This window comes from Neomonachus schauinslandi, chromosome 6 (genome assembly GCF_002201575.2).
Source record: "Neomonachus schauinslandi chromosome 6, ASM220157v2, whole genome shotgun sequence".
Lineage (NCBI taxonomy): Eukaryota > Metazoa > Chordata > Mammalia > Carnivora > Phocidae > Neomonachus > Neomonachus schauinslandi.
Genome location: NC_058408.1, coordinates 122359176 through 122386276, shown reverse-complemented (window position 1 = coordinate 122386276; position 27101 = coordinate 122359176). Strand labels below are relative to the sequence as shown.

Genomic DNA, 27101 nt, shown 5'->3' with positions numbered 1-27101 from the left:
GGAGCCCGGGGCATACTGCCACTCTGTAAAGTCTGTGGCCCACGCTTGGCCAAAACCACACCTTCCAGCCTCCCCCCAGCATTCGTGCCAGAGCTAAAAAGAGCTGTGTGTGTGTTTACTGGAACTTGGGATATCTTTGCCACTTGAGTTGACAAGAGTCAAATCAAGGGAGTAAACAGCTAGACCCAAAGAACTACATGGAATTGGAGAGTGACCCCCCCCAACAGCATAACTCTAAAAAGTTTTTCAGATTTTTTTTCAAATTTTCCAAAACTCCGTTTTACTTCAAACTAACGTTTCTCTTTTAACATCTCCATTTGTAGAACCAAAAAATTCTAGTTTTGGAATCTGCTGTGAACGGCTTATAGTCCTTCACTAACTCTCAGTTCATCCCGTGGACTGACGGGGTCACCTGAATCTGCTCACGGGCCTCAGTCCAAGCTCCTGTTCCCTGTCAGTCTCTCAGCAGCCAGCCATGGACTATGTCTGGGCATCACGTGGCTTTAACAAAACAAAAAAACCACCATTATCTGGCTTTTAAGCACCTTCCACAGCTTGGGTTGTAGGCCTCTCAAGGGCAGTGATGGCGTTCATCTCTGTAGCCAGCCCCGAGCACAGCATGTGGTGCGATGTCGTAAAGGCTGGCTGTGTCTGGAACGATTCGTCGCGCTCATTCTCTTAAACACCGAGAAAAATGAATGCCGTTTACAAAACGAGTGGGGGGAGTGGAAGGAAGGGAAATGGAATGCAAAGCTAGTATGAGGTGATCTTTACGAGCCTGGGATTTAAGGCCCCTTCAGGTTTTACCTCACGGTTCCACAGCCTACTGGTCACGCGACCCCGGGAGAGACATTGAACCGTTGCCTCCTTTCCTTTTCCTTTTCCTTTTCCTTTCCTTCTTGATTTCTTTACTTATTTATTTGAGAGGGAGAGTGTGTGAGCATGGGGTGGGAGGGGGAAGGAGCAGAGGGAGAGGGAAACTCAAGCAGACTCCGTGCTGAGTGTCGAGCACGACGTGGGGCTCAATCTCATGACCCTGAGATCATGACCTGAGCTGAAACCAAGAGTTGGCACCTCAACTGACTGAGCCATCCAGGCGTCCCAAGTGCCTCCTTTCTAAATTGGTAGCAGCAGTACATACGTCATAAGGTTATTAGTGTTGAATGAGATATTGTATGTAACATCTACGTATAGTGCCTGTGCTTAAAAGGGGCGCTCTGGATGATAAAAATAATTGTATTTTCTTTATTGCTAGGGGGACAAATCAGATTTGGCTACCTTTCAGAAGAAACAGGAAGCAGACCTGAGTATATGGCTCCCTAGCCCCCCAAGTTAAAGAAGTTTACACGTTGCAGAGTAGTATAATCCTGAATATTTTGCCGTTACCTGGATCAGAAACAAGTTCACCAGGGTATGAGGGCTATTTGTCGAAGTTCGGACCTACAGAGGAAGAGGTTGTGTTACGGTGGTGACAGTATGGATCTTTTTCTTTAATTTTTCTTAATTTTCGAATGTTAAATTATATATTATATATATATTATATTATATGTGCTTATATTTCTTTTGTACTTTAAAAAAATAAAAAACCTGTTAGATGTAAAAAGAACTACACTCTTGAGATGAAAAAGGGATTCTTCTAAAAAAGAGTTTAATACTTAGCCGCTTTTGAATTTTTTCAGCTTTAACTGCTTTTCTGATTGCTATCTGCAAGAAACTATTTGCCGTTGCAGAATAGTTACTGGAACTGTCTCGTGGAAACACAGTGAGAAGTTAGGAGTTTGAGTTAGGTAAAATGTTGCCCTTACAATAATATAGGATAAAGTATTTAATGGACTTGTAGGAATCAATGTCTGTTTAATTTTAAAAAATGCTCTTGAGATGACATCAACAGATGTATCAAAATATATCTTTTTTTTTTTTTTTTTTAAGAGTATAGTCATTTTATGGGTTTTGGTATGAAACAGTCCTAAATTTGGGGCACATTTGATTCCTTGGCTTTCTCAATCATCCAGTTTAGGAATATTTAAGCTAATAGATGAATGTGCTCCTCGTAAGTCTGTCTTTTGGAAGCCCTGTGCCAGACAGTGTGCAGATGGGGCAGCCGTCATGCTTGGCAGGCCCTGAAAGTGGGATTGCATTTGCACCTTGTCTTATGCGCTGCGAACATTTTGCAGGGAAAAAAGGAAAAACTGTCTCCCTGCTTAAATGAAATTCTGACACAATCGATGCAAATTATAAATTATATTTAATTCGATGCAACAAATTCATAATCATTTCCAGCTTTGTGTCAAGTGTGGTGGTGAAGCTCTGGGCATTTAATACTGTAGTATTAAAGCTGCAGTAACTTGGTCACTTTGACGGGTGTTTCTCAAAATAGGGCTTTAAACCCTATCTGCCAGAAATGCAGATTCTAGGGCCCCCTTGGAACTTCTCCATCCACACATCCGGGGGCAGAACCTGTAAACTGCATTTTAAACCAGTGCTTCCTCCACGTGGCCAACATATAGCAGTTTTTGATACAGAAGGAACATTTTTGCAAAGGTTATTTCAGTTGTGATCTGAATTGACAATATTTTTGAATCCAGAGAGTTCAAATTTATAAAGAAAATTGAAGTACAAGTTAAAAATTTAGTCGAAGGGCACACGTACAAATAATTTTTTGTTTTAAAGATTTTTTATTTATTTATTTGAGAGAGAGAGAATGAGAGACAGAGAGCATGAGAGGGAGGAGGGTCAGAGGGAGAGGCAGACCCCCTGCCGAGCAGGGAGCCCAATGCGGGACTCGATCCCGGGACTCCAGGATCATGACCTGAGCCGAAGGCAGTTGCTTAACCAACTGAGCCACCCAGGCGCCCCATGTACAAATAATTTTAAAAATGCTCCTTTTCTGCATTCTCTGGTTCATCAGGGTTGACTAAGAACAGCATTGCAACTGGTACTTTAAGATAGCTTTTTCGACATCCGTAAGAAAACTTACATTTGGGGAAATCATTGATGATTAAGTCATTTTTGAATTTATAAAAGAGGAAATTGCTAAGCTTGGAGGAAAAGGAATGAAGAGAAAGACCCGGTGTTACCTCCTATCCAGTGTTAAGACCAATATTTAATTTAATAGATACGATTTATTTGGGGGCAAAAGTAAAGCCAGCAGCCAGTTCTCCACAGTAAGACGATGATGAATGCCTTAGGCTCTTCCAACCACGTAGCAGCATTTTTGGCTTTTAGAGTAATAAAAGTAAAGCCAGTGAGAGGTCAGTCTGTGTCTTGCCATATTCCCTATTACAGATACAGCTTTTAAGGAAAAAATAATCAGAACATGAGAGGGAAAAAAATCACTTTATCTTAAAATTTCTTTGACTTAAAAATGATTTCATATAACATCTCTATTTAAATATTAATGTCATTTGTGTAGATTTAAGTGATAGAAGAATTGAGTAAGATTTAAATAAAACTTTTCCACCTCGTTAGTGAAGAATTGTATATGTATTTATTCATATAACTTTAATAATTCTTGTAAAGAATCGATAATTTTTGTTGAGATACTGTTTGAGTTGGTCCGCTAGTCATCAGCTCTGTTTTACTGGTCTTTGGGGACCCCCGGCCCCTCCGCCTGTATCTTCCTCCATCTGTTCTCTCTCCCTGCTGACAATGGAATCAGCACATTCTAAGAGAAACCATGCTTTATTTCCAGCAGGAGCAGAGCAATACTCTAAGGATGATTTCCTTATCTTTCACAGAAGGCCTGAAATCTGCCTTCTAGCCCTGTGATCTGTGAGCTCCCACGACCCAGGCATTCAATCTGTTTTCTTTGCTAGGAATTCCCAGAGCCATGGCTGGGTCACCCTTTGCCTTTTCTGGCAGCTGGTTTCACTCTGAATTTAATGAGGGAGCCGAGCCGAATGGCCAGAGGAGGGTTTTCCCGTCTGGCCCCTCATTGGAAGGACTCAGCCGCTTGTCCACGTTCAATGAGTAAATGCCCACTGCTGGGCCATTCCAAGAATGGGCCCTTCCAGCTGGTTCTTGTCTGGACAGTGTCTGGGGCGCCTTCTGAGCCTTCCTGCTCCTCCCTCCCTTCTCTTTGGACTTGGTTGTAACCAACAGGGAAGCAGGAGCACTAAGTATTTTAAATCACACCTAGGGGTAAATTTTAGCGTCACTGAGATGTTCTGTCCTTATTCACTGGTTGGACATGACAGTCTAGCAAGGCCTGTTGGCAGACTTCACATAGTCCTCCCGGATTTCATGTTCTCTAAGCCCTCCCTGCACCTGATTCTCTGCATTTAAGTTTGCCAGTCTGTTTTTAGAGCTGTGATATTAGCAGGTGGGAATTTGAAATGCTTCATCACCATGCTCAGAGTTCAAGTATTTTTCATGTCTGTTTTTAAGAATTTAAGCTCATATTTTAGTCCCCCCCCCCCATAATGTAGTGTATTTACTTAGGCTTTACATTTTTGCATAAGAAAAAACTTACGCGCTTTTGTTATTAAACAGATAGGAAGAAAGTCTATAATTTTGTGCTTCTTAACACTGGATTTCCTCCAGACATGTGATATATTCACCAAACTCCACAAATACTGCAGCTCCCTGAAAGAAGATTGGGAACCAACCCAAGAGTTCTAAAGTTACATTTTTAGGACAGATTTTTGTTGCATGCTTGAAGGGCAGGGGAGATTTTTGTATGGGACCTTTTCTTTCCCCCATCTCTGCAGTCTTCTTAAAACGCCCTCTGTTAGAATCCTGGTGGTTTGACTTCCAGCTGCGTACAACATACTATAAATTAAAATGCAAGAACCACTATTCATTCCTCACATGTAGTGAACTTTTATTGAATGAATGAATGGGCTCAGCAGCACCAAAGGGCATCTGATTGTGGACTTGCCTTAAATTAATGATGGATTTTTTAGAAAGGAGAAAGCCATTTATTCCCCAACTTTGTACTTGTTATATAAGATTTTAGACTTCAGTTTTAAAGACATTTGGACTTCCTGTAAATGTTATGAAACCTTAGATTTTAATTATCTACTGCTGCCTTTTTTTTTTTTTTTTTAAGGAAAGAGAGTGCCACGATGAAATTTTCAAAAGCCATTTAGAGTACTTTAGTGCCCTCATGACTTACAAATTCCTGTGATCTCAGATGCTTGTCTCAGGGAGCTTAGCTTCTAGAAAGCACACAGGAACACAAGCATAGGAACTGTAACATCTCTTGCTGACTTGCTTGTCTTTCCCCCACGCCCCGTCCTGTTGGAAGAGCTCGTCAGGGTGGGGGTTCTCTCTGTTTCAGGGAGGATGTGTGTCTGGATTTGCTTTCTCACGTCAATGGATTGGTCAGGACTTCAGGGTTTATAACATTTGGAAACTGTGGTCCTTTCCAACCCTGACCTATTAGGATACTCTCAGAGTCCTTTGGCCACATGAAAACTTAAAGATCGACCACATTGCATTTCTTTTCCTTTTTTTTTTTTTTTTTTAATTGAACTCAGTTACCAGCCTTTTTGCAGACCGCCAAGGGCACTGCTGTTCTAGAACCTATAAAGTTCCATACAAATGTCAGGTGCTGCTGAAGCGGCCGCAAGTGTGGTGTGTTCTCTGTCCAGGGCAGAAAGCCTTCGTTCCTGGCAGTGCCTCCGCCTCCTTCCAGCAGAATCCCAGGAAACCGTTGTTCTAGTAAAACAGTGACTAACCAGAGCCTTTTATTTACCAGCATTTCCACCCACCTACTACTCTCATTTTTGGAGTTAGAACGAGACTGATGGGAAATAAACCAATTTTGTCACCACCTGATGGTTTGTTGAGTTCTGACTGTGTGCACGCACCGTGGCTCCGTGGATAGCGCTTGGCCCCATGACTCCTTACAGCCCCAGGGAAGTTAGTGCTGTTCTAATCCCTTTTTCACATGTGGGAGAAACTGAGCTTCATAGCGGTAGGATCGCTGCCTAAACACCTGGAATGATTTGCTGACAGAGTCAAGTGTGAGCCATTTAATATTCTCTCAATCAGGATCTCTGTGTCGTCCCTCCCCCTCTCCCCCAAATCCCACATGAACTGTAGTCGAATACATAGTTCTCTTCTTCCAACATCTTGTGTCATATTTACGCGCGCTGTGAGTTGTGAATACAAGGTTATTTTGTGTTGAGAACTGTTCTCTGTAACATTAGTTTGAAACCGATCCCTGACTCTGTCATCTTTATTCTGTTTTAGTGGTGGTTAATTGTAGTGTGTGTCTAGTTAGTCAGCTTCTTTGAGTTATAAAGGATTCTTGACACCTTTTATTTTCTGATAATTTTATGTCAGCCACCAAGGCAATTGGGCAAGAAATAAGATTGGCCGTGGGCAAAAGTGGCAGAATGAGATTTAAGGAGTAAGCTCAAAAAATCAGATTCTCTCTGAGCAGCAGTTTTTGCTGCAAATAAGCAAGACAAGACAAATGTAGAAATTGTCAGCTGTGGTTGCTGTAATCAACGCCTCTGTGGAGCTTCTCATAGCCAAACGGGCAAAACAAGTTTGCTGGGAGCTGCTTTCCTGGGCAGGGATGGTCTATGGGGTTGATGGAAATTGGAGGCGGAGCTCTGATAAAAAAAGATGTAGATGTCAATGCCCCATCCTTTGGCCTGGTCTCAGCTCACCTACACTCCCTGCACCTGTGCCCCAACCTCTGTAGTTCGTCCTGCATGCCTCAGTCAGATTGATCTCGACTTAGGACAGGTCTAAAGAACTCACCTTGGGTTCTAGAGCCTGATGGAAGCAAGCACAGATGGTATTGCCTGGCATTCAAGGCCAGTTGGGGCCCGTGTGCTCCACCTACCCAATGTTATTTCCATATGCTCTTCAGTAAAAATCCTTTCCAGTTGTTCCATCAACTGGACTGGACTTGGGTCTATTCTGTGTACGTTCCATGCTGTGGACCAAACACCGCCAGGTGGAACCCACCTTGGAAAGCCCAGCTCACGCACTCGCGTGAGAGCGGCTTGTGACTAGCAAAGCGCACGGAAGACAATAAATTTTACATGGGAGTCAAGTGATAGCCGGTAACATCCATGAGAATGAACTGTTCCGTGAAAGGGTAGACCAGTCACATGGTCTGTCTTTCCCCAACAGCACAGTCCCTTCCCTGTTGTCCAATAGCTGCTCAGAGAATCCAGCTGAGGGGAGGGTGGTTTTGAGCCTCCCCATCAGATGCTACTGAGGACGATGACGATCAGCTGCGAGCAGCTAACATTTACTGAGAACTTTCTAGTCCCGTGATGGGCACTTGGTGTGCTCGCTTTCATCGGTAACACTCTGAGGCTGTGGCTGTTATTCCCATTTTATAGATGAGCAAACAGGCCTGCAAGGTCAACTGACGAACCTCAGATCAGGCCTCTAGTAAGTGGCAGAGCAGCAACTGAAATCCAGGTTATTTTAGAGTTCCTCTATGCATTTTTTAAGGCGTGTGTGTGGGTCATGGGGTGTTGGTGGGTGTCGTTGATTCCTAAAGGCTGCTAGAAAATGCTGTGTGTAATCATACTCAGTGTAGCCTCCCCCAGTGAACACTTTCTCTAGAGAAGTTAATATAAGAACTGCAGGAGTTCTTATATTAGAGAGGGAACATAAGCAGGGGGAGTGGGAGAGGGAGAAGCAGGCTTCCTGCCAAGCAGGGAGCCCGATGCGGGGCTCGATCCCAGGACCCTGGGATCATGACATGAGCTGAAGGCAGTTGCTTAACCAACTGAGCCACCCAGGTGCCCCTTTATTCCACTTTTTATTGCATCTATAAGACTCCTTAACGTTCATTGAGGATGAGTTTCTCCATTTGCCAAGTGGGTATAGAAACCTTACAAGGTGTTCTCAAAATGAGAAATGGCATGTGTTAAAGTGGCTGGTTCGTCTGTCTGCTCTGAAGCGTGAGCACAGGATCTCGCCCAGAACGCATGCACAATAAATGGGTTTGGATAATAACGGCTTGGTTCCTTGAGACCTAACCTTTAAGAGAGAGCAACTGTGAAGTGTCTTAAAAAAGCATGATGCCTTTATCGAGAGTGTCCTTCGTTGCCTGACTTTGCATAGGAAGGCAGAGCCGAAGATGGATTTCTTGATTCTTAGATGCTCCTTCAGTTTGTAAAGCTTAATGTTTTGTACAAGTAAGTATTGTTAAAGCAATAAACAAAGGGAGACAGGACTAGATCAGCACCTTCTTCGCTAGAACACTTTTCCTTTCGCAACACAATTTACAATGTTTCGTACATACTTTTAGATTTAATCTTAGAAACACCTTATGAAATTAGGTATTATCCATTTCCTTGTATAGGTGAGTAAACTGAGGCTGAGAAACTAAGGGACTTCCCAATTTGCACAGCCCTGGCGGGTTTGGATTCAAACCCCATTCTCACCGTGGATTTTTGTTGTTTTCTTGCAGCCGGTAACCACATGTAGTGACTGTTAGCAGGTATATTTTTCTCCATGCATTTATTTTTAATCTATATGTGTCTTTGTAGTCAAAGTGGGTTTCTTCGAGACAACATACGGTTGGCTCTTGTTTTTTTTAATTCACTCTGATAATGTGTCTTTTAATTGGTACATTTAGACCATTTATATTCAGAGTGATGATTGATATAGTTGGATGCACATAGAACAACTGAATTTAGAAATGTGAGTGTGTATATGCATATATATACAATTTCTATTTATATAAAAACATATAATAGATGCCAGCCTATTTCCAAGTAGTCTGAGAGTTGTCATATTTAAAAGATAAATACTTTTATTGAATGTTTGCCATATATGAGCTTGCTACTGTATCTTAGTGATTTTAGCTTAGTTTGAAGAAAACCCATTTTGGAAATTTGCATTGTATTCTCAAATGCTTAGATGCAGCTTTTACACCTGATATATTGAAAAAGTGCCTAAAATAAGTACAAAATAAAATGACGAGAATAGAGAAAAGTAGCTAAAAAATAATTCACTGATTATTCAGTGATTAATGGAAGTCAGGGTCTCCCGTTCATTACTGGTAGGGACCAATGGTCTGATGAAGTCCTTAGCCTCAAAGGCCTGAGTTAAAGTCATTGATTCTGGGCCTTGTTTATATGTGTTCCTACCTCAGTTATTCAACAGATGCCACTGAGGAGAGAGATTTTCTCAGAAAAGATACTGTTTTCTGTGTTTCGTACTGGCTCTTTGCTAACTTAAATGTACTTTCAGTAAAATTTCAAAACTCCTTAAGGAAAACAAGCAATTCCTGAATAAGCCAGTATTATGAATTGAAGTATTTAAGTTATGTATTTGCAAAAGACCCAGAGTCTTTTTACTGAATGGAACTTCTGTTCCCTTATTCCTGAGCATGGTGTGGGCCTCTACCACAGATGTCTGTGTGATATATGATGTGGTGCATAGCCTTAGGAGTGTTGTGGTTCAAAAGCCCAGTTGAGAGGGAACTGTGGATTGTCTATAAGAGTGGACACCTCTCCTGCCATATCAAGCCCACCCTTCTTTCAGGCTCTAACAGACCCCTTTTCAGCTTTTTAGGACTTCTTTTCAGCCACACACAGTAACTTCTTAGTCTCCTTTTCCTGTACTGTAGACTCTGGCCCAACCTTGATTCTTCTGAGAATTCAGAATGCCCATGGCTATGGTTTCCCTACAGGTAGGCATCGTGTAGTGACGGCTGCAGAAGAGAGGCCTCGTCTATATCCCGGACTTGGAGGTTATGTGTTTACAGCTGAAATGAGCTAGGATGTTCTCCGTTTATCTCGTGAATTTGGGAATCTGCCCTTGTTTGAATTCTCTAGGTTGTCTCAGTGGAGAGTTCCAAATGTGCGGGATGCTGCAATTAGACATCTTTGTTTTGGTTCTGTAGACACAGCCATATTTGGGAAACACAAATGGGCCAGTTTTCGTATTTAAGACTTGTCTTGGTTAACAATGCCTGTTTAAGAAACTTCGTGTGCCCAGAGTTGTACATATAAAGAGTTTGAGAAGGAGCTCAGGGCTCTGGAATGCCATGAAGTCGGGTTAGGGGCAGGGAATTGGCAGCAAGCAGGCCTAGGGAGCAATGGGGTACTGTGTGCGTTGTCACCTGGCAGCCCCTGCTGACTATTTTAAGATGAAACATTTTGGTGCAATTGCTTCTCAGGAAATCTGGCTGAACATTCTAGTCGTTTTATTGCCCCCCTTGTCCTCATAAGGAACTACACAGGAGTAGTTTGGCTTCATTAAACAAACGCAATCACTGGCGATTAATGTTGGAATCTCGCATTTAGAGCATTTCCTATTAGTCTTGTGGAAGATTGCATCATGTGGGGCTATGTTCTAATGGACAAGATTGTTAGTGGCGTGTTTTTTAGCTTGTCACCTACATTTTCTCTTGAAAGTTCTAAATATTACACAGTTGCATTTCAAACGCTAGGTGTGAGCTGAAAAAATAACTTTTCATTTAAGAAGAAACATCATCTAGAAAACAGAAATGAAATTTAAAAGTTGCCTATAATTCCATGCTGCCAAATCATTATTAGAATTTGGGCATAGGGGCGCCTGGGTGGCTCAGTCGGTTAAGCGACTGCCTTCGGCTAGGGTCATGATCCTGGAATCCCTGGATCGAGTCCCGCATCGGGCTCCCTGCTCGGCAGGGAGCCTGCTTCTCCCTCTAACCCTCCCCCCTCTCATGTACTCTCTCTCTCTCATTCTCGCTCTCTCAAATAAATAAATAAATCTTTAAAAAAAAAAAAAAGAATTTGGGTATGTTTCCTTTCAAATCTATGGATAGGTCTTTTTGTTTGTTTGTTTTAAAGGTTTATTTATTTTAGAGAGAGCACGAGTGAGCGCGGGGGTAGGGCAGAGAGAGAGGGAGAGAGAAACTCTAAGCAGACTCCGTGCTCAGCTTGGAGTCTGATGCAGGGCTCGATCTCACGACCCTGAGATCACGATCTGAGCCGAAACCAAGAGGCGGGCGCTTAAGTGACTGCACCACCCAGGTGCCCCTGGCTATGTTTTATTTTTTACATAACCATAATCACAAATGTCACACAGACCTACACCCTGCTTTCCTCACCTACTCTTATAAGAAGTGTCTTCCCATGTTGTGTGGTCTACATAGCCATTATTATTTTTTTTTAAGATTTTTATTTATTTATTTGAGACAGAATGAGAGAGACAGAGAACACATGAGAGGGGGGAGGGTCAGAGGGAGAAGCAGGCTCCCTGCCGAGCAGGGAGCCCGATGCGGGACTCGATCCCGGGACTCCATGATCATGACCTGAGCCGAAGGCAGTCGCTTAACCGACTGAGCCACCCAGGCGCCCTACATAGCCATTATTTTTACGACTGTTCCAACTGTCCACCCAGGGGTGTGTGTGGCCATGTAATTGGTCCCCTGTCACTGAACCAGAGAGTGTCCAGGTTTTCACTATTTTTAGTAAAGCCGTGAGAAACATCTCTGTGTAGGTTTTTGTCATTTGGGGGGCTTTCTTTGGGTAGATCCGCCGAAAGCACAAAGAGATTGAGGTATGTCGCTCTTGATGTGTAACGCTAAAGACAGGGATAACGACTTAGAGTGTCACTGGCCATGTAGAAAAATGTCGGTGCCTTTGCTTTTGTCCACATTGAGTGTTAGTGTTTTTAAATTTATGGACTAATTAGGAAGTGGAAAAAATAGTCATTATTTGCATCTTTTTTTTTTTTTAAAACTAATCAGGTTAAGTGAACCTTTTCTCATGGGTTGGTTGGTTTGCATTTTTCTTCTGGGAATTATTTCTTCATGGCTTTTTAATTTTTTTCCTGGCAATAAGTATGAACATACTGTAAGATCAGGATATTAATCCTCTATCATGTATGCTGCAAACCATGCATAGATAATACATAGATAATGTAACATATGATTGCAAGTTATCCAAATTCTATTGTCTGGAGCTCAAATAATATTGCATTGATAAGACTTGAAACTATTTGGGGGCTGTATTTTGCTTATTGGCAATTGGCAGAATCAACTTTGTATGTTTATTTTAAGGCTTCGTTTACGTATAAGAGATAAAACACCATTGCAGGTGTATTGGTAATTAGCTTTCCAGCTCTGGATCTGACCTGTCTCTGGCAAGGGTCTGGGATGAGAGTGTGATGATTTTAGTGGGAACGTGGGCATCAGATTTCTGAATTCTGTGATTGGAAATTGGTCTTATTAAAATGAGTTCCTTATCAGCATGACTTCTAGTGGAGATTAAAAACAAAACTAAACCCATATAAAAACCTGTAATTTTTGTTGGGCCAGTGCATCTGGCGACTAGGGTTGCCATTAAAGGTTGGGGAGGTGAGGGAAAGGGTATTAGTGGGAAGAAACCATGAGATGAAGGACTTGGAAAGGGGAACTGTTATTCAGGGTGCAGCAGGAATGACAGTCTGGTACCGTGGAGTGTAGGGCTTACTGAATATATGGGCGAAGCAAGATGGAAGACTCACCGGGACCTTATCTTACATGGCCTCAGTTTTTAGACCAGTGTTTTCCCAAAGTGCGATATCTCGAAGTGAGCTGAGAAGTATGTCACTGAACATGTGAAAATGTTAGCGTTCATTCCTTGATTCTCTGTCCCATGCAGAACTTATTCCTTTTCTTTCTGTGGCCCTGTACCGTGTAGCTCAGATTGCTAGCAGAAGGGCTCTGCGTCATATTATATTTCGGTGGGACATGTCTGTCACCCTACCACTCTGCGGTGGCCTCAAAGACCGCAGCCGTGTGGTTCATGCTGGTCTCCTCTGGGCGAAGCACTGTCCTGGTCGCATAGCAGGTGCAAGAGAAATACTGTTTGAACAGTGTCACCAGGCCTGTGTCTTAGCCACCATTATTCTTTCCTAGGAGGTTTGGTGCCTTTTTTCCTTTAGCCCTGTACTGCCAGCCAGCCCTCTGAGCTCACAGGGGCTCTGTGGGTTGTTTTCCCTGTGGAAATGTGACCTCTAGGGAGTCTTCCACGGCTAAAGTCACAGTGGCCCTCCATGGCTGTGTAGGGTGGTTCTGGGCTTCTTAGGCCATTGTCATGGTCTAGGAATGAGGTGGTGGAGTGTGAGTGTGAGCGTGAGGTTGGAAACCCAGAGGCGGCTGAGGCGCAGGACTCATGAAGAAGGAAGAATTGACTAGACCAGGCAGCTTGTCAGGTGCGGGGTAAGAGGGGGGTGACAAAGGGAAAGGAGAAAGCAGTGCGCACTGACTGGTGTGTGCGAGGGGCAGTGGATTCTCTGCACCATTAATTGGGCGCTTGCCAGGCACCATACCAGATGTTGGGACACGGAGATGAGCAAGACCCGGCCTTGCCGGAAGGTGCTCACTGTCTATTGGGCTCAGTGCATGAGGCCTGGTTGGAGGGGCAGAGACAGACTGGAAGGCAAGGTGGGGGTGAGATGAGTATCAGACTCAGCCATCTCTTGTCACTGATTATTGGGACTTGGTGTTCAATGAGTAATGGGGTGATATTGGAAGGTTCTAAAAGGGGAAATGGCACTGGCCAGTCTGTGCATTAGCTGTGGAGGACTGATTCTCATCTGGAATTCTGTATCCATTGCCAAGAGGCCAAAGGCTGCAGGTGGCCTGAGGAGGAAGAAAAGGGATAGGGGGCTTAGTAGAGAAGTAAAAAGCAAGACAAAGGGAAACTTTTTCTGAATCTCAGTTTTTACACCCCAGTAAGGGTGTGAATTGGATTTCTGGTTTATGAGCTTTTTTTTTTTTTTTTTTTTTTTTTTTGGTAGCCACAGAACCCAATCATCCAAGGGAAACTCAGGAAATATAAATTAATGAAATCAACAAAAGTACAGCTGCCCTGGTTGAAGTGAAAGGTGGGGATGGGGTGGGTGGGTTACCAGCACTGTGGCATGAGGGGGCTCATGGAACCTCCTTCCAAAGCAGGCAGAAAGCTAGTGAAATGGGCTGGGTAACCTACATGGATCCTTCTGGCTCTCGTATTCCAGATAAAATCCCCAAGGAAGTGAGCATGAAGATAGAAAGGAATGAGGACCCAGTGTGGGGTCCTCTAGATCTTTGAACTCCTAGAAGAACAGTGGAAGCCCTGATCCAGAAAGGAGATTCTCCTGGCCTGATGTAAACCAACCCACAGTGGCTCTTAGAAACCAGGACCAAAAAGTGTTTGTGGGAGGAAGAAGGAGTTAAGTGTTTTAAATTCAGTGGAAAAGGTCAGTGAGGCCCCGACCAGTGCAGAAGCCAGTGTTGGGCTTGGCCGTGTCTGCACTGGAAATCTTTCTGAAGGCCATTTCAGATAATTGGTTAGAGCGGAAACCAGTTGGAGAGACTCCAGGAGGAAATGAGAGGATGTGGAGGATGGCCTTTCTGATGTGTTTTCCTATGGCTCCCTCTCCAGAAGCATCGGTCTTTTCACAAAAACCTTGTGCTTGTTGTGTTTTGAGCCCCCAGCTATGTCATGGGATTCCATACCTAAGTTCATGTCACGGTTGGGTGTATCCTATCTTCCTCCCCTTGAAAGGCAGTGTCAGCAACTCAGTGTGTATCCTTTCTGGCTTTCTGAAGAACCTTCTGCGGCCTCTTCAACAAAGTAGAGAGTGCATTTGGAGAGAAATGACCATTAATAGAGATTGAGAAGAGAATGAGCTGTTGAAAAATTGGAGAAATTTGACTTTGCTGTGTGGGTCAACAAAGTATAAAAAGCAAAAAGGCCGAGCATTTATTCTGGGGCTTTGTGAGGTGTCACTATTCTTTTCAAGCCATTGGAAGGAAGTAGCTGCAAATATATCAAATCAAGTCCCAGACTGGATTTCAAAGCCAGAGTATAACCAGGGTTTGGTTGGGATGGGGAGCTAGCTTGTTTTTAGACAGCTATGTTGGATTTAAGGAGGGTCCTGATTATCTTGAAGTGAAGACTCCAAAATTGGGTTCTAAAGGCTAAATAGAGACAAGGACGGAGTTCATGACTGAGCACCCACTGAGTTCTTGGTCCTGGGGATGACACAGTGTCTCTCCTATGGAAACTTAAAATTGTGTGTGTGTGCGTGTGCGTGTGTGTACACACACATCCTTAGTACATATGTGGGGAGAAGCAATGGAAGTCAGACACCATAGGGCATAGGAGAAGCTGGAGCACCTTTTGTGAGAGGTCAGTCTGAGACTCCTTCTTTTCCGAGAATCTTTGCTGGACCTTGAATTCATTTTTACAGACAAACTCAATTCTTCCATCGTCCTACATCCCTGAACCATCCATATAAGGAAGGACCTTCTTTCCTTCCCCAATAAACAACCCATATTTAGTTATTGGATCCTATTTGAGCTGGAAGCATGAGTATAACTTTTGCTTTTTAGTAATTATTCACTCTGTGTCATCAAGACTTATCTCAGAATTATAGGGTCATGGAATTAGGGAGGGACCATGCAGAACCATCAGTTATCCAGATGCATTCTTAACAAGTCTGGGTACTTTACATTTTGTTCTTCTGGTGGAATGTCTGTGTTGACGCTGTGGCCCTTTACCCAAGTACGGTAGGTCCTGGCTGCCCAAGCTTGACCCTCGTTGGCCCACCCAAGCTCTGACACTGAGGAGCTTCCTGCGATTTACTGGGGGATAGCTGTCCACTTGGAGCTGTATGGTGTTGCCACTAGATGGCACTGTTCATCTTTTTGGCTTGTACCCAAAGGTGCCTGCCTCCTTTGGAGGCGACTTGTGGGAGAAATTCCAAAGACATACCATCATGTTCTCAACCAAATCAAACCCTTTACAGCTTGGTTTTTAAGTAAATATTAAGTGTCAGGGGGTTTTATGTAAAATAAACTCTCACATTCTACATATGATTTTAATAGCTTGCATTATCTCTGAATAAACTGCAGGGACTAGATTATGACTTTCAAGGCTTACAGTGTGCTGGTCAGACTCAGTTTGTGCACCTTCCTGATCCCGTCCTCACCATCCCAACTCTGAGCTCTTCAGGTCATAGAGACAAGACCCTTTGCTGAGCCCCCTTGGGATTCAGATCTGGATGGCCTCACTTGAGGAGAGAGGAATGAAGATTCTTCTCTCGGAATGAAACCTCTGGGACTTCTTCCTCCCCCTCACCTTGTGCCGGTCAAGATTCTTGGGTTGCAAATGACCGGAAACTGCCTCTCAAACGGAGCTCAAACTGAAATGGGGTTTATTGGTAAGAGCTTGGGTAGTTCCGAATTTGTGGGAGGCTGGAGAACTGCCCTCCGAACAGAGGCAGGAATTCAAGGAGACTGAGTGGGATGGAGTGAGAGCTGAAATTGGGCCCTGTGATAGTCGGGATAGGGCTGCAATAGTCTGTAGCCGCCACTGGTGAGGACTGGACACCGGGCACCCTCCTTGGTACAGCCGCCATGGCCACCCTTGCTGGAGATCTTATTTTAAACTGTCCCTTTCTTCTTTGTGTCACCTGCGGCCGATTCAGTCACCAAATGAGAGGATGCCGCAGAACCTACGACCCAAAAAGGCTGTGTCCAGAGCTGGTGCTCACCTGTGCATGGTCATTGTCACCCATTACTGTCATGCTAGTTCTTAAAATATTAAAACAGTGTCCTAGCACTCTGGGTCCATTCTCCTTCCATCTTACAATCCAGCCACTAACTGGCTAACACCTGGCATGGGGGGGGCCTCCCAGAGACTGCTACCGCTGACCTCTACTGGGGGTGCTGGGCACTTGTGGCCAGGTGATGGTATTTTGGATAATCTCCCTGACCGGATGTACATTAGATCAGTTTGTAAGCAAGAGTGGGGCTGACACTTAGAAATTACCAGTGTCTATGTTGAAAAATATTAACACACGCAAAGGGCTACCCACGTATGACGGTGATATTCATCATGTGTGAGTTGAGGTACCTTTTTTGTTTGGTTCATAGGACATTTCCATTCATCTCTTTCCTAGCCTAAGAATGCATTTGTGCCATGTACTTATTTTTAAAATGAAGATGAATTAAACAGAACTGTCCAGAGGGAAGTGGTAAATGAATTATGAAGGGTTAATACAATAAAATATTACGTAGCCATTAAAATAATGGATATGATGACTGTGTAAAAACCCAGAAAAATGTTGAAATCTTTATTTTATTATTTTTAAAAGATTTTATTTATTTATTTGACAGAGAGGCAGGAGAGAGGGAACACAAGCAGGGGGAGTGGGAGAGGGAGAAGCAGGCTTCCCACTGAGCAGGGAGCCCGACGCGGGGCTCGATCCCAGGACCCAGGGATCATGACCTGAGCTGAAGGCAGACGCTTATTGACTGAGCCACCCAGGCGCCCCTGAAATCATTAAAAAGTAAAACATAAAGCTGTCTAGACGTTACGTTTACAGCTGTATGTAAATGGTACTTCTGCAGATAGAGGTTAGAAAGTACTGTAAAGAGGGCGCCTGGGTGGCTCAGTCATTTAAGCGACTGCCTTCGGCTCAGGTCATGATCCTGGAGTCCCGGGATCGAGTCCCATATCGGGCTCCTTGCTCAGCAGGGGGTCTGCTTCTTCCTCTGACCCTCCCCCCTCTCATGTGCTCTCTCTCTCTCATTCTCTCTCTCAAATAAATAAATAAAATCTTTAAAAAAAAAAGAAAAGAAAGTACTGTAAAGAAAGAAAATACACATTCTATTAAGACAGCTTCATGCTTGAATCAAAAGCCCTTCTTTAATCACTTTAAAAGTTGAAGAAAACCTTAATGAAACTATTAAAATTATTTTAAAAATAAAAACGTTTGGATGCTATCCTTCTTGCCCCTAGCATTCTACTCTGTTCCAAGGACAGTGAGCAAGGACAGTGCCTGGCCTCATGTGTTGGAAAGTAACACATCTCCTTGCACAGACCCTCAGGCCATGCCTAGGCCTTCTTATTGCAGAATTCATGAACTAGGGAGCTGATTTCCTCTCCCTCTTTGCTTCTCACATTTTAAAGTGCAGAGAGACCAGCTGGAGATCTTGTTAAAATGCAGATTCAGATTCAGTCATTGTAGGGTCGAGTCTGAGTTTCTGCATTCTTAGTAAGTGCCCAGCTGATGCCAGTGCAGCTGGTCTCTGGACCACACTTTAAATAGCAAGGTTCTGCACATTCCGAAGTCTTGCTTTTCACATCATCTTTCCAGTATGTTCACTTAAGCCATTTTATTCAAAATATGTGCAAGACCAGTGCTTTGGAAACTACAGAATATTGTGGAGAGAAATGAAAGACCTGCATAAAGGGACAGAGGATCTACTCTCATGAATTAGAAAATTCAGAGCGCCTGGGTGGCTCAGTTGGTTAAGCGACTGCCTTCGGCTCGGGTCATGATCCCGGAGTCCCGGGATCGAGTCCCGCATCGGGCTCCCTGCTCGGCAGGGAGTCTGCTTCTCCCTCGGACCCTCCCCCCTCTCATGTGCTCTCTTTCTCATTCTCTCTCTCTCAAATAAATAAATAAAATCTTTAAAAAAAAAAAAAGAAAATTCAATATTGGTAAAATGTTAATTTCCCTCCAGACTGATGTATAGATTCAGTACAGTCCCAATCAAAAGTCCAGCATGCTTCTTGCTCGGTTTTTGGTAGAAGTGGGTAAGCCTCTCAACTTTGTGAGAATGCAAAGGATCTAAAAGAACCAAAAATGATTTTTGAAAAAGAATGAAGTTGGAAGACTCACACTACCAGATTTCAAGACTTACTTTAAAGCTGGAGTAATCGAGAGAGTGAGTTACGGGCTCAAGTCAGATCCGTGGAACAGAACAAAGTCCAGAAATAGACCCACACACATATGGCTGATTGCTGAATGATGGTGGGCTAAGTGAGAGAAGTCAGGTGCAAGAAGTCAGGTGTAACATTCTAGGAAAAGGGTTAGACTCTGGTGATAGAAAGCAGATCCGTGGTTACTGCAGACTTGAGATGAGACCATACTAAATGAGGGGCTGGTCTTTGTGAATCAAGAGAATGCATTGCCCCCTCAGGCCAATAGAGTGCAGAACCTGACAGCCTGGGCCTTCGAGTCCGCCCGTCTGGGTCTCAGTACCAAGCTGTGCCCCCCTCGCACCTCCGTCTCCTTATCCGTGTAAACTAATACAATGTCAGTGCTTACTCTGTAGGGTCATTGGGAGGGTCAAATGAATATATTTAAAGCATCTAGAACATTTCCATGTGCATAATATATATGTATAACTTATTATCCTTTGATAATCATTTTGTGTTGTGATTTTAACGTCTTTCTTCTAAAATTTGGTTCTTTCTTTCCTTTACCCTCTCCTTGACCCATGTGCATTCATGGAACTTGAGGTTTTTAATAGAATCTTAGAACTGGAAGAGATCTTGCTTAGTACCTAAACCAAGTACTGGTGACAAAACTGAGGCCAAGGAGGTAGAGTGCTATGCCCAAGGTCAAGGTCATGTTCATAGGCAGCCAGCCAAGAACTAGAAGCCTGGCCAGGCGACTCCTGGTTATATATGGTGTCTGCATTTTTCATGCAAACCATGGGGACTAACTGTGAACCCGCCATTCATCAGTTCTGTTGTGTTGTTGTCTGTTTTCCTGCAGAGCAGTCCGGAGCCCCCGTAGCGGAAGACTTGTCCTGTTGCCATCATGAGCTCTGGTAAGTCATTTTAAACCCTGTCTTTCTCCTCTGGACAAATCTACAAAACTGGGTAGTTTACCCAGATTTCCTACTTACTCATAAGGCCCCAACTGCATTTCATTTTTTATTTTTTGAGACCTGGGCAAGCGCCAAAGCTCTGTCATAGGTTGTCATTGCTACCGTCGCCTTCATTACAAATGATTTAATGACTGCCTACTATGTGTTAAGCACTAGGCTTAACATGCACCACGTCCTAATCTTTATAATATCTCCTTTTCTTGCTTTTTAAACAACTTTATTGAGGTAAAATTGTCATACAGTGAACTGCAGAGATTTTCAGCATACAGTTTGATAGATGTTGACATACGTATATACCTCCATGGCATTGTTTAATCCTGGTGACTGCAGCAAAAGGAAACAGATTGGCCATAATTGTCCCAGGGTGCAAGCTAATCTAACACTTCCTTCATCGAGGCTGGAAGAGCAGCTTGCTCACAGTTTTGCAATGCCTTTGGTAGTAAAAATCAAGACCTAAAGAAATGACCAGTTTTGCGTATGTTTAGTTTAGAGCTGGGGTAGAAAGCACGGGCTAGGGAAGTCAGAGAAGGGAACAGTTCCCTGCTCATTGTGCAGCCAAGAGTTGTCAGTTTTCCAGTCCAGAATTCAAGGCAGAGAAGTTTCCATCTGGAAATTAAGGCCCACCTTGGCTCTGAGCGTGCTCTGGAGCCTCCTGAGGCCCATAGGCTGTGTGTGGGGTATTGGGCAGATGACCAAGGAGCAGCTCATTCATGAGTCTCCTAATTCTGCATTATGTCTGGAGTGTTAACAGAGATCTCTGCAGATTAAAAACAAGCCTTTCCATGTATTGACATACGGTGTCCTTTTAGCCAAATCTAAATTGTGCAGGACGGTGTGTGCTTAGGACTGAGGCGGGCTCCAGGTAGAACAGCACAGGGCCTCAACTTGGCTTCCTCCCGGACCGACTGCGCAGCCTCTGGCCTGTGGGGACCTCCCTCTGCATTCTGCTCTGTGAAACGGACGTCATGGAAGCACCGGCTCCCTGGGACTGTGAGGATTAAGTGACACAGTGCTTCGGATGTTCTGTGCCCACCACGTGGCCAGTGTTCCGTCCTCGCTTATCAGCTCAGATCTCCTCCTTGCAAGGAGGGGGCTTGGCTTGTTCTGATCCCTGGAGCCCTTTTGCTGCACGTGGAGAGGCTACACACCTTCTTTTTCCCTCCAAGTGGACTTGGGTACTGCCAGGAGCTCCTGCTTTGTCACTCTTCGTTTGCTTGGCTTTTTGGTTTTGTGGTCTTTTAAAACAGGCCAGGAAGCGCCTTTTTTTTTTTTTCCCCCTGCTCTGCAGCCTAATATTTCTGGATCTTCTATCAGGATGAGCCTAAGCTGGCATTGCGGCTCCTGGCATGCCAAAGGGCAGGAGGCAGAAGAAGGGAGGGCGCAGCAGGAGGGTGAGGGTGTGGACAGGCCTGTGGGACTTCTCCCAGGTTCGCTCTCAGGCGTGGTGCTAGGAGGCATTTTATAGAAAGAGTCCAAAAAATCCAGACCCTCTGACCTGATAATCCCACTCTTGGGAATTCCTTTCTTAATTCGGAGGAAACAAAAACATTACCCACATGAAGGTGGGGAATGAGTAGGTTCATTGTGTGTATTTACTTGATGGAATATTACGCCACTATTAAAAGTGGTCATTAGGAAGAAAGCAGCTATGAGGAAAACCTTTGTTTTAACCTTCGGTGGAAAGAGAAGCATGAAAATGATGCATTCATTTTATTCCAAGTTTGGCCTGGGCTGCCAGTCACCAGGGGCGGGTCTTTGCTTGTGTTCTCTCATTGGATTCTCCTGGCAGACCCACAAAGACCAGCATGGTGTACCCCGGCCTATTCTGTGCATGGGGAACCTGAGGCCCTGAGAGGTGGAGGATTTGTCTGGCATAGCCAGCTGGTGGGTAGTGGAGCTGAGGCAAAGCCAGGCATGGGCACCAGCACACTGTGCCGCAGAGGTCTGAATGGGAGGTGCTGGGACGATTTTGCAAATTTTCTTGAAGTTTCACTATGTTTCATGAAAAGAAAGCAAGGAAAGGAAATGCACGGGGCTTAGCCCGGTGGGAGCTCAGAGGCTAGCGTGGGGGGGGCCCGAAGCAAGGCCTGCAGCCCCAGAGAAGAGATAGTGGAGAGGAACTAGGGCAGGTGCAGGAGAAGAGTTACAGAAATAACAGATGGGGTGATGGAACCTATGTTACTTCTTTTACCTGGATTTCTGGCCTTCTTGCCAACGCCCTCCTTCCATCCATCCCAAGAAAGTAGGTGCGAGGGAGATATTGGCATCGGGGGGAATTAGCCTTCATCTGCAGGTGGGTGGGGGCAGCGAGCAGGACAGAATCTGTGGGGCCAGTGTCGGGAGGTCCAGGCTGCTGGTGGGGAAGGGTGGTGGCCCTGCTCGTGTCTGGATCAGGAGCATCCGGGCTGGCCCAGCAGTGTGGGCCATGTCAGGGAGGCTGATTGTTGGGAGCCTAGGTAGGTGACCTAGTCTCAGCCAGGGGAGCCACCGGGTTTTGGGACAGGGCTTCAGTCCCAGCATTTGGGGAGATAGTATATAAGCTCTTTCATATAGAATATATTTAGTTTGTATTATAGACTATATAGGAGCCATTTTTTATTTTAAAAATAAAAAATGTTTCTCCCTGTTGGGGGCAAGAAGATGCCCTGGGGGATGGAGCAGACCAGATTGGAGACCCCAGCGTAGTGATCTTGGACGGGCCTGGCATCCTCTCTGCGCTTCAAATTTCTTATCTGTGAAATAGGAGTTCTTGACTCCCAGCTCCAGGGGACTGGGTCTGAAGGATAAAAATGAGATGCTACTTACGGAATGTTAACGTGGATCCTCAGATCCGGACAAATAGATGTTTAAGAAACCATGGCTGTTATGATTATATTTGTGGCTTGGTTAGCTCTTGGCTGGTGGGGGGTGGGGGTGGGGTTACTCCAAACCACACAGGTGGGTCTTAGGCTGCTCTCAGTGCCTTTAGCTGAGCAGAACTTGGAAAGGTCTCCATTGACCTAGAGGAGGTGACATTTGCGGTAAGCAAGCCTCGAGGAGGCACAGGATTTCCCCAAGGTAAGGAAAGCAGAGGAGGCATTCCTGGTGTGGGTCTTGTAGGAACCAAGCCTAAAGGTCTGGAAGTTCATATCTGACAAGCTCAGGGGTTATGAGGAGATGGGCATGGCGGGCAGGGGAGGAGGGAAACAGAGCAGGAAAAGGCTATAGGACCAGTGGTTAGGAGAGCCCAGAATCCAGTGTGAATTGCCCAGGCTTTGTCCCCTAGGTAGCTGCTGGCCACTGGGGCTTGTTTGCTTGCTTGCTTTTAATTATCAGGAAGATCAGTTAATTTAAATATAACCAGGTAGGCCAAGATATAAGTCCTACAACTTACCGAAAAAATTATATTCCAAACAATCATTTGTACATTTGAGGGAACTCGGAATACGTTTTCTCCTCGTGGATGATTTTTTTCCTCATATGCATGATTGAATTCCCAACTAAACCCCAATATTTTTATTTTTAAAACAGAGATGAAATACCATCTACTTAAAATATACTGAGTTGTCGTAGAAGATCCTATTGCATTGTCCTGTTTCGTTTTCGTCTGTCCTGCACCCTGGGGCTTTTTAACCCGGGGAGGGCCATGGTTGGATCAGGAGCTAGAAAGTGCTGTCTGGATGCAGACTGACAGTGGGGGTGGAGAAGGGACAGAATGAAGACACGGGGGAGCGGTGGGGAAGCCAGGTCATCTCTGGGACAGTAACAGAAGAGCCGCAGTGGGGGTGGGGGGGCGAGGGGTAGTGTCCAGAGACATTCCAGGGGATGGATAGCATGCTTCTGATGATGGGGGACGTGGGTGGGTGAAGGAAAGTGTCAAAGAGCCTGAGGTCTCTGTCCTCTGACAGCTCTCACTCTGGATGCTCAGGGATGCGATTGAGCTGGCCTTCCGGTGAGTAGATAAGCCTTTGTCAGTCAGGAGATGCCATTTTGAGGGAATGAAGCAGATTTTTAAAAAATGTCAGAAATGAAGCCATAGCGAGACGGTGGGAGAATTTACATCACCTACCACATACTTCCCATCCCCAAACAGCTCTTGGGTTCTCTCCTGGTTCAAGCCACACAGTGTTCTCAGAATTCTCCCATGGCGCCTGAGGGGGCACCTGAGAAAGCCAGCATGTCCCCAGCATGTCACACATGCAGGACTCAATAAATGTTGGGGAGAGAGAATCCCAAGCCTTGTGCTCTTTGTCTCTCTTTCAGAATGTGACGTTGGTGCTTCTAAAGCCGTGGTCAACGGGTTGGCGCCAGGCAGCAATGGGCAGGACAAAGGTAAGCTCTTGAAGGGAAGCCCGGCTGGGTATTAGGAAGCAGTTCTAGATGGAACAGAGTATGTGGGGCCAGGGCCACTGGCCTGGTACGAGCAGTCACTGGTCGCATCAGGCTGTGAACCAGAGACCTGTTTCCTGTGCCGACTTTGAGACTGGGAGCATGTTCTTGCATCTCATGGGTCTGAGGCCACTCTTTCCCACCGTGAGGTCACATGGTAATAAAACCTGTCCCTCACTCCCGGAATGTGGATAACAATAGGTCAAGTACACCGACCGAGGCCTTCGCCTGGTGCAAACGGCATTTATCGACGTGGAGTCTCCCTTACCTGACATTTTACCTTCAGTGGCGGTAAGTAGTGACGCGTCCACAGTCCTGCCCCGGAGGCAAGAACCTCTGATTGCTGAAATCAGTCATTTCCGTGACATTAGTTCCATGTGCATCCTCGATTTTCAGTTTTTAAAAAATTTCAGGACAGAAGATTTAAGTGGGAAGTGAGTGATGGATAAGATGACTGTTGAGGTCCCGTTTGCCCTGTGGTCTCTCCTCCACAGCCTCTCAACATGGCTGCCCATGTAGCCAGGCTCCAAGGCTCCCATGTCACTTCCTCAGTGTGGCATGGGCCGAGCGATGAGGTACGGACTCGCATTCCGCTTCTGCTGCTCACAGACGGACATCTGGGGAGGTCCATTATCTTTATGGGTGTGAGTCCCCTTATCTAGAAAATGAGGGAATGAGATGTTCTGCTTCAAATTCTGGGTTTTAGTGATTCCATCCATGCTCATCCTGCTAAATTTTATGGCATCCAAGAGAGGAGGGGGCAAAAGTCCTGTCATTGGGCATTCAAGTCAAAATGCACCATCTCGCAAAGAATAATTTCGGAATGTGACATGTTTGGCCTTTGTAATTTCCATCTGGTTCAGCCAAGTAGTCCTCTTGTGACAAGGAAAAGTGTGAAGTCAGGAGGAGCAGCTGGGAAGGGAAGGTACAGAGCACGGGAGGAGCTAGGGAACAGGGGGCCCGGTTAGTTTGGGGGTCGGTTCCTCTGTGGCAGGTGTCCTGCTGCTCTGTGCTCCTTGCTTCCCTCCCCGACCACCCTTTTCCACTCACGGTGCGGGATGTGTTCTCAGGGCCTTGGGCAATCTTGGCTAAGTCACACTTGGGGGTGATGAGGGCAGTGCCTGAGGAGTGGCCCCAGGGGCATGTTTCAGCATCCAGGGAGCATGGGGAGGGCTGGGGGCTCTGATGTTTGTAAAACCTATGGGGCCGTCAACCCCATCCCCGTGAATTCATTCACAGAGCAGACTTCAGGGGTGTGGAAGAGGGTGGCAGGTGGGCGCGGATTCCATTCTCAACTCAATAGACTCAACCCTCCTTTGGAAAGGAGACAGCAGATGTAACCCAAAGGTCGTCATGGCGGCCTGGGGAAGTCACTGAGCCAGGTCCCTGGACAGCTGAGCTCCAGCCTCTTCACCTAGGAGCTGGATGACTCTGAGTAGCTCAGCCTCTTGCTTCTTCCTCTGAAAGTGGTAACAAGAATCTCCCACTGGCCAGTCTCCTACGTGGTCATAAGGAGCAGGCAACAGGATCGCTGTGCAAGCATGTTTGTATCTCAGTACATGCACTGTTGTTATTGTCTACTTAGTTATTGATGGCCGTGGGCTACGTGACCTCCTTATGAGGCGGCAGCGTGATGGGCTGGAAAGTGAACTCTCTGTGGTTGAGGGTCCTATCTCCCTCCTGTCCCCTTGACAGGTCTTGCTTCCCAAACAGCCCTTACCCCCCAATTATTTTGTAGATGTGGGGCCAGAAGACCTCTGAGTGTTGCTCATTGGGGTGACCCTGGTGCCATAGCGCCTGAACTCCATCTCTCCTTGCTGCCATTGGAGAGACAGGGTGAGGGGAGGCTTCCCCACAGGCTGTGAGAAGGAGGGTTTGGGGCTGTGCCACCATTGAGACTTCAGGATCTGGGGAGGTGGGGGGTCCAGGGAAGCCTTCAGAGGGAGAAGTAGGGTCACCCAGGATATGAGGACAGCAGCCCCAGCCACATCCCAGGCAGTTCTGCTGGTTCTCTGGCGGCCTGGCCAGGTGTCAGGATCCCGGGATGTGTACGTGGATGCTGCCCAGAGTCTTGAGCATGCACTGGACACCTGGCAACCTCTTGTCCAGGAAAGGCTGGGTTTAAGCAAGAGCATCTGCTGCCCAACAGATGGAGGTTCTGATTTGCTCGGGGACAGAGGACCATGGTGGTCAGGGTCCACAGGCACAGGAAGGACCCCAGAAGTTGTGATGGTGGGGAGGCAGCCGTGATGTCTGAGGGGCCCAGGCAGCTCACCAGCTTGTTCCCTTCCCTCCCGCACTCATCAGGGGCCTGAGCCAGGGCTCTCTTCCTCGCGGCCCTGCCCCCAGCACAGACACCCCGGCCTTCTCCCAGGGCCCCTCGGACCCTGGGGGCTCTCCCCTCCCACTGTGTGCCAGGCCATCTGCCTGTCTGGAAATCTTTTTGTCCAGAGGCTTGGCACGTTCCTGGTGTGGCAGGAGGCACAGATAAACACTGACCAACTGCGTATGGGTGACGGGGGACGGGGTTCTGCCATCTCGGCAGGGAACTCTGGAGAGAGAAAGCAGGTTATTTTAAATGACCGCATCTACTGCTCTTCGCATTGTTCTTTTTGTGTGGGCGACTTCCTCCTATTGTCCCTGCCCAGTTCCTCAACTGCCTGAGTGTTTCCCAAATGTTCTTTCTGGATGCACCATTTACCCTTTTGTGTTTTCAGCAACTGCCGACCCTTTACGTGCACGCTCTATTTCTGCTGTTAAAATAATTCCCGTGAAGACAGTGAAAAGCTCTTCAGGCCTGGTACTCCCTCCAGGTATCTCTCCTTGGGTTGGTTTCTTTTTTTTAATTAGTAGCAGATCATGCATGGTTTTCCTTCCTTTCCTTCTAACAAAGACTTGGAGGCTTAATTCTTGCATGTTTAGGAGCTCTTCCCTCTCACGTCCTTAGCTGGTTTCCTTTCTTCCTGTCCGTGCGTGCGTGCGTGCGTGTGTGTGTACGTGTGTGTGTGTGTTTTGTGAGGCAGCATGTCTAGAGGAATACTGAGAGATGCCTTGCCCCTCCTCTCTTTAGGAGAAGGGTCAGTCCAGAGGCTGCATGACTTACCCTGGTACAGGTCTCTGGTACGTGGGGTACGTGATACATGGAGGTGCATGCAGT

General features: G+C 45.7%; 1 protein-coding gene across 1 annotated transcript in view; it reads left to right on the top strand.

The window, feature by feature from the left end:
* The window catches only part of SORBS1 (sorbin and SH3 domain containing 1), a 163011-nt gene that overhangs the window by 26981 nt on the left and 108929 nt on the right, over positions 1-27101 (top strand). Inside the window, exons 2-4 of the mRNA XM_044916110.1 lie at positions 19462-19516; positions 23819-23887; positions 26662-26757. Of these exons, the coding sequence (XP_044772045.1) occupies positions 19507-19516; positions 23819-23887; positions 26662-26757 (175 nt within the window). The 5' untranslated portion in view covers positions 19462-19506. The remainder of the gene's footprint in view (positions 1-19461; positions 19517-23818; positions 23888-26661; positions 26758-27101) is intronic.